The following is a 7,986-nucleotide window of genomic DNA, read 5'->3' on the forward strand; positions in this document are numbered from 1 at the left end:
GCCTCACAAGCCGAGTTCAATCCCCAAGACCCACGTAAAAAGCTGGGCATGGTGGCACAAGTCTGTAATTTCAGCATTCTTCTTTTTTCTTTTCTTTCTTTTTTCTTTTTTTGATAATTTCACTGTTCTTTTTGTTTGTTTGTTTTGTTTCTCTAGACAGTGTTTCTCTGTGTAGGCCTGGCTGTCCTGGAACTCACTCTGTAGGCCTGGCTGGCCAGATATCCACCTGCTTCTGCTTCCCCAGCACTGGGATTAAAGGTGTGCGCCTCCACAGCCCAGCTGAATTTTGGCATCCTTTTGGTGATGCTGGAGGCAGATTATACAGAACAGCAGCAGCCAGCTCCTAGAAGTTGTCCTCAGACCTCCATGTGACTGAACGACAGAGCACACGCTGTCCCTATACAAATATTCTAGAATTTTTATTTTATATTGTGTGTGTGCTTCTGGGAGTGGATATGTACAAAACCATCGAGGTGTTTGAGCTCTTGCGACTGGAGTCACAGGCTGAGGCGAGTGCTGTGTCCTCTGGAAAAAAACGGTCTCTCCAGCCCACAAGTAAACATTTTAAAAAATGGTGAGATCAATAAAGAAAGACCCCCAAGAACAACCTCTAGCCTCCACAAATGTGTGGGCACACACAGCAGGCATGTGCATACACACAAATGCATGCACGAACACATATACACATATACACACACACACATGTGCACACACTTACACTCCTGCAACATGAATAAAGGATACCTAAAGTGATTTCCAAGTTCACAGGGAACACAACAGAAGGCGGCACACCAGAGTGTAAGGGGCAAGCTGATCCGATTACAGCTGGTCCATCTTTTCTTCAGTGCTGGGTCTGAGCCTGGGCCTGCTGGGCAAGTTCTTTACTGCTGAGATAAGTTTTCCTATTTTTTTAAAGCTGAGCATGGCGGTGCACACCTGAAATCTAGGATGTGGGAGGATCAGGAATTTTGCAGCTGGTCTAGACTATACAGGACTTTCTTTCCCTGGCTTGCTCTACCATTGAGCTACACCTCTGTGTACTGCCTCTCCACCCACCTTTTCACAGAAGGATTAGCTGGGTATGGTAGCACACACCTTTAATCCCAGCCTCCCGAGGCAGAGGCAGGCTGGTCTACCAAGTGACCTCCAGGGCAGCCAGTGCTACCCAGCGTCCCTGTCTCAAAACACTAGACCAGACAGGTGCAATGGGAAAGTGACTGGGCTGGGACAGAGTTTATTTAGCATGCATGATGCCCCGATTCAACCCCTGGAATAGCATAACCAGGTGTGGTGGCTCACACATGCCTGTCACCTCAGTACACGGGAGGCTGAGACAAGAGGACTGAACAGGATCTTCAAGGGCCTTCTCGACTGTACAAACCAGCCTAGGCTGTGTGAAACACTCCTCACCCCACCCCCTTCCCTGTCTCTCAGTGACCGCTGGCCCCAAGGAAGGCATGATGGCGAGATGACGTCAGATCTCTCCGGGCGGGGAAGGGGTGGGGGCGGAATCAAGGCCAGGCCTTGAGGGACAGCTGTCTGGTTCTGAGTGCTAGAGAGTTAACGCATTACTCGAGTAATTGGGGAAATAGCTAGTTAGTGTCACTCCGATTGATGGGTTTGTTCTCCAGAGGGTAGTTTCTCCCAGCTGGAGGCTGTCCCGCACTCAAGAGCTTTGCTATACCCAAGGTGTTTATGGAGTCTGTGGCAGTCGCCTGGGTGTTTCCTGAACCTAGCAGGTATCTAGGCAAGGAGTAGGCTCAGCAGGCGCCTACTGGCCTATTGAGTTGGATGGTGAAAAGTTTCTGGGGTGTGAGCTCCAGCTGAAAGCCTCCCCACACTCGCTGCGCTCCGGAAGCCTTTTCTCTGGAGTGAACCTTCTGGTGTTTGATAAGACAGTGGTTCTGGCTGAAGGCCTTGCTGCACTGGTGGCATCTGTAAGGTTTCTCGCGTGGACGCGCTGGTGCACAATGAGAGATGAGTGGCAGCTGAAGGCCTTCCAGCACCTGCTGCAGTCAAAGGGCTTCTTGCCCCTGTGGCTGTGCTGGTCCTCCACGAGGTCGGTGCCCCAGGGGAAGGCCTTGTGGCACTGGGGCATTTAAAGGCCTTTCCCCGGCTATGCCTGCGCCAGTGCAGCGCCCAGGCCCAGCTCTGCAGGAATACCTTCCCACACTGGCTGCATGCAAACATGCTCTCCTCCGTGTCAGCGCCCACTCAAGGCGCCCATGCTCTCCTGACTGTAAGCGTGTCCTTTGGTGGTTCCAAGTCAGTCCCTCGGGGGTGTCTTCGCTGCATCTGGCAGGTGAGTGTTCTTCTGTGGGAGTGCCTTGCTGCGAGGAGAAAGGGCGCCCCAGGGGGAAGGCCTCCTTAGACTCCAGACTCTCTTTTATGCTGTCCCCATTGACAGTATGAGCTGGCTTCCACAGCGCAGCCTTGCTCCCTAACATGGTGTCATCCTGCAGCTCCCAGGTCTCGGCATTACCCAAGCTGGCTCTCATCCGACCTGGCCTCTTTAGCTGCTTCTGAATCAGCTTCTGAGACAGCCCTGTTTTGTAAATGTCCTCTTCCATCACCTTAGGCTCCGCCTTCCACTCTGTAAAAGATTGAAGTGGAATTTTCTGTGGGTAAGCATAAGCATGGCCCTGGAGCTCAGACTGGATTGCTGACCTGGAAATGCAGGTAGACCAGAAATTAAGTAGAAATCACAACCGCCCCTAAGTCCAAAGGCACAAAAGCATTGACAAAAGGGATTGCTCAAGTGGACTCCCAACTGAAGACTCCGCCAGGCTTCAAATGAATCCCTGGAGGGCTGAGAGGAGGGCACATCTCAGAGGTCTGGGGACCAGGAGCTAATTCAGTCATGGAAACACCCATCTCAACAGGCTGCAGCAGCATAAACTACGGAGTCTCAAGGGAAAGAGGCCTGTCACCCCACCCTCTTCACTGTCCCTCAGAACAGCTGGAGCTGCTCCAACATATTCAAGTGCAGCAAGCCTCTTGAGGAATTTCCCTCCTGGGATATTCTCTGTGGAGGAGGGGCCCCCCCAGCCCCATTTCCTTACTCACCACTGACATCTGCATAATACCCTATATCTGACTGCAGATACAATTCCACTGTTTTCTCTGACCTAGGCCCTTCTCTCTCTCGATGTTCTGCAGGAGTTTGATTTGAGATGTAACAGTGTTTCTCAAAAAGATGTAGGAAGCAGGCATTGCATTGTGGTACCCAGCTTTAATCCCACTACTTGGGAGGCAGAGGCAGGAGAATCTTGGTGAGTTAGAGGTCAGTCTGGTCTACATAATGAGTACCAGGAGAAACCCTGTCTCTAAAAACAAAAAACAAAACAAAAAAAGGGAGTAATTTTGGTAAAGAAGGCAGAAGCAGCTGGGGCCAGAAACAACACTCAGGCCTAGGGGCTGTGGCTACCGGTCCTAAGGCTACTTGGGAACCTGGGCTGCTAACACAGAGAGGCCCTCCTGACCTCTGTACCCTCCCACCTGGGCACAGTACTTTCGTGTAACATGAATCTTAAAGAGTCTTATTAATAAAACCAAACCCGAGGCCAGTTATTGGGGTGATTGCTGGAAGATCAGAGAAGCAGAACAAGCCACAGTTTTCTCACCTCACTAGTTCCTCAGCTGGTCTTGTTTCCTCAGACTGCAAGCTTCTGAATCCTCATCCCAATGGCTCTCAGCTGAACTGTGCTCGAAAGCCTGAATGCTTAACCAGCTGAATGCTTTACTCACTACATGCTTTTTTCTCCCCTAATTCCTGGTCCTCACGCCTTACATACTTTTCTCTTTCTGCCCCCACTCCCTGGGATTAAAGGTTGTGTTTCTGGGATTAAAGGCGTGGGTCACCATGCTTAGCTGTTTCTAAAGTGGCCTTGAACTCAGAGATCCAGCTAGCTCTGCCTCCCAAGTGCTGGGATTAAAGGTGTGTACCACCACCGCCCAACTTCTGTTATGGCTTACTCTTCCCATTTTCTAGCCACCATTTCTGGCTCCGTTCTAGTGGCTGTCTGTTCTCTGACCCCAGATATGTTTATTTCGGGGAACACACAATATTTCAGGGAGCACAATACCCACCACACTCTCACCCAGAACACATAACTTTATTTGTTTGTTTATACCATTTTTGGTCTCCTTTTCACAAAAATGTGTTTCTCAAGCTTCCAAGGCTTGAGAACATAGTTAATGTTCACTGTCTATTCAATTAAGATGAAATGAATTAATTCACTTGTTCATTAAACAACTTTTAAAGAGAAATCAGTAAAAAAAGAAAATTTTTGAGAGCTTATGATATATTCTAGTAGTTGGGAGGTTGAAATGGGAGGATCACGGAGTTTGAGTGATCACACAGTGAGCTCAAGGCCAGAGTGAGAGCCTGCCTCCACAAGCCACCTTCCTTTTTCTTTTAAATAGTAAAAATGTCGATCTTACCAAAAGCAATCTATAGATTCAATGCAATCCCCATCAAAATCCCAAAGTAATTCTTTACAGACTTGGAAAGAACAATACTCAACTTCATATGGACAAACAAAAGACCCAGGATAGCTAAAAGAATCCTGTATAATAAAGCAACCTCTGGAGGCATCACAATCCCTGACCTCAAGCTCTACTATAGAGCTACCTTAATAAAAAACAGCTTGGTACTGGTATAAAAACCGACATACGGACCAATGGAACCGAACTGAAGACCCTGACATTAATCCACACACATATGAACACCTACCTGATTTTTGACAAAGAAGCCAAAACTATACAATGGAAAAAAGAAAGTATCTTCAACAAATGGTGCTGGTATAACTGGATATCAACATGTAAAAGATTGCAAATAGATCCATGTCTGTCACCATGCACGAAACTCAAGTCCAAGTGGATCAAAGACCTCAACATAAATACTGTTACACTAAACTTAATAGAAGAGAAAGTAGGAAGTACTCTTGAATGCATTGGCACTAGAGACCACTTCCTAAATATAACACCAGCAGCATAGACACTGAGCACAACAATTAATAAATGGGACCTCCTGAAACTGAGAAACTTTTGTAGAGCAAAGGACACAGTCAATAAGACAAGAAGACAGCCTACAGAATGGGAAAAGACCTTCACCAACCCCACATCTGACAGAGGAAATATATAAAGAACTCAAGAAACTAGACATCAAAATACTGAACAATCCAATTTAAAAAATGGGCTAAAGAGCTAAACAGAGAATTCTCAAAAGAAGAATCACAAATGGCTGAAAGACATTTAAAGAAGTGCTCAACATCCTTAGTCATCAGAGAAATGCAAATCAAAACAACTCTGAGATACCACCTTACACCTGTCAGAATGGCTATGATCAACACTAATGACAGTCAATGTTGGAGAGGATGCAGAGCAAAGGGAACACTCCTCCACTGTTGGTGGGAATGCAAACTTGTACATCCACTGTGGAAATCAGTATGGCCGTTTCTCAGAAAATTGGGAATGGATCTACCTCAAGACCCAGCCATACCACTCTTGGGCATATACCCAAGGAATGCTCAATTATACCACAAAGATACATGCTGAACTATGTTCATAGCAGCACTATTTGTAATAGCCAGAACCTGGAAACAACCTAGATGCCCATCAACTGAAGAATGGATTAAGAAAATGTGGTACATATACACAATGGAGTACTGCTCAGCAGAAAAAGAAAGAAAGAAAGAAAGAAAGAAAGAAAGAAAGAAAGAAAGAAAGAAAAAAGAAAGAAAGAAAGAAAAGAAAGAAAGAAAGAAATATTGAAATTTGCAGGCAAATAGATGGAACTAGAAAATATCATCCTAAGTGAGGTAAAACTCAAACCCAGAAGGACAAACATGGTATGTACTCAACTCATAAGTGGATTCTAGACGTAAAGGAAAGAACAATCAGACTGCAACCCACAGAACCATGGAGACTATATATATATATATATATAGCAGGGGGTCCCTAGGATGACTGTGGCTTATAATAAGTTTTGGTTTTACTCAATTACTGAGCAAGTCTCAATGAAACATTTCACTATTAAGATAAGAATTTATACTGTATCAAGCTGATAATAGAAAAATAAATAAATAGAAAGAAAAGTTATGTCAGCCTCCTATAAGGATCTGCTCTTGGCTGTCCTTCTGCCAAAGAGTGGGTTTTGGTGATGTATATAGCCTTGCTCCACCCCTTCTGGTCCGCCTGCCTCCATCTCCTGCTTCTGCCCACCACCTGCTTACTGAGCAAGGCTCTGACTCCTATTCCTCATGCTCAAATTCCTTGTCACTCACCCTTGTCAGGAGGCAGAGACGTGGCTTAGCTTTGCCCACTGCTGTATTCCCCCGCACACTATTCTCTGGCACACAGCTGGCACACAGCTGGAGAGGAAGGGCTGGTTGGGGAATGGGAAAGGCACATGCTCACCTAGACAAACCTCTTTTGGTTTTTTTCCTGAGCTCTTCCCAGGGTTCCTTGCCTCTTTCCAGATGGGAGATCACATCTGGTTTGTGGGGTGGAGGCCCTGCTCCTGGGGGGAAAAACAGTAAGACTGGATGTGCTGTGGCTCTGCTTAGAAACTCCAAAGGACAGCCCAAGAACAGAGACAAGGCACTATAAGAGGTATGTGTGCCATCACCAGGAACATGAGACTGGTGGGCCCCAAATCACTGACAAGTCTCAGATGCAGACCCTCACCACAGCATGTACTTTCAAGTCCATACATGGCACCTGCCTTGGTCACCTGAAAAAGCTCTGAGGCAAATTGACTCTAAGGCTCCTAGCCCTTACCTTACCTCCCCAGCAGGCCTCTCTCTCTTACATGGCCTGGCTCTGGGGCCAGTCACAGCTCAAAGCCAGGATGCTGCTTTGTGGGTACTTCTGGCATGTATGGCCCTGGGCTCACCAGCACTGGTGCTAATGGGCTCTTCCCAACACAATGTGGGAAGAAAGCTGGCAGCAGCAGACATCCAGCTTTGGAGGAGCCAGCTTACCCAGAGCAAGAAGTTTCTGGTAGTTCTCCAGCATTACTTCCTTATACAGAGCCCTTTGAGGAGTGTCCAGCTGACTCCACTCCTCCTGGGTGAAGTCTACAGCCACATCCTTGAAAGTCATCGGTTCCTGAAATGACACATACATTCTCATTCACCTAGGGCAGGAATGATTCTGTGTCCATCGTTCCAAGAAAGTCCAAGATTAGGAACCTGGTAGAGCCCTGGTGAACAGCAACTGACCTCAGGAGCAGAAAGCACTGTGCAAAGGCTGAGGGATGGGGCAGAGAATGACACACACGGAATTCTGGGCTTTGACAGTGAGACTGAATGGACATTGCAACACCCTGACAATTTCACAGCCCTGAAGCCTGTTCCTAATTGTACATGTCTTAAGTGGAATGTTTTATTTCCCAGGGCCGAGTGTTACAAACTTCAAACTTGAAAGTTAGGGGATCTGGAGAGATGGCTCAGTACTTAAGAGTACTCTTTTGAAGAATTTGAATTCAGGTCCCAGCACCCGTGTTGGGTGGCTCACAACTGCCAGGAACTCCAGCTCCAGGGCATCAGAGGGCCTCTCTGGCCTCAATGTGTCCCCCATAAAATAAATAACATGAAATCCCTTTTCTAATAAAAGATTTATTTATTATGTATGCAGTGTTCTGCCTGCATACATGTATTCCTGCACACCAGAAGAGGGCACCCGATCTCGTTATAGATGGTTGTGAACCACCATGTGGTTGCTGGGAATTGAACTTAGGACCCCTGGAAGAACTGCCAGTATTCTTAACCTCTGAGCCATCTTGCTAGCTCCCAAATAAATCCTTTTTAAACAATACCTTGAATAGCTAGGCACGGTGATGCATGCCTTTGATCACAGCACTTTTGTGTGTTCAAGGCCAGCCTGGTCTACAAAGTGAGTTCCAGGACAGCCAAGGCTTATTACACAGAGAAACCTTGTCTCATAAAACAATAATGAAACCAAATAAAACCTGGAATATAT

General features: G+C 46.8%; 1 protein-coding gene across 1 annotated transcript; it reads right to left on the reverse strand.

Moving 5' to 3' along the window:
* Positions 1-1,178: 1,178 nt before the first annotated feature.
* Positions 1,179-7,107, reverse strand: LOC118590366 (zinc finger protein 74-like). The gene is made up of 2 exons (XM_036198323.1): positions 6,987-7,107; positions 1,179-2,593 (listed from the first exon to the last, which is right to left on the reverse strand). Exons 1-2 carry the CDS (start codon positions 7,105-7,107, stop codon positions 2,016-2,018), a joined length of 699 nt encoding a protein of 232 aa, XP_036054216.1. The 3' UTR covers positions 1,179-2,015.
* Between the last annotated feature and the right edge of the window lie 879 nt (positions 7,108-7,986).

Source organism: Onychomys torridus, chromosome 8 (genome assembly GCF_903995425.1).
Source record: "Onychomys torridus chromosome 8, mOncTor1.1, whole genome shotgun sequence".
NCBI classification, from domain to species: Eukaryota; Metazoa; Chordata; class Mammalia; order Rodentia; family Cricetidae; genus Onychomys; species Onychomys torridus.

Coding starts and splice junctions, on each gene's coding strand:
- LOC118590366 (XM_036198323.1), bottom strand. CDS start 7,107: ATGACTTTCAAGGATGTGGCTGTAGACTTCACCCAGGAGGAGTGGAGT. Junction 2,594..6,986: donor CCAGAAACTTCTTGCTCTGG/GTAAGCTGGCTC, acceptor AATCTTTTACAG/AGTGGAAGGCGGAGCCTAAG.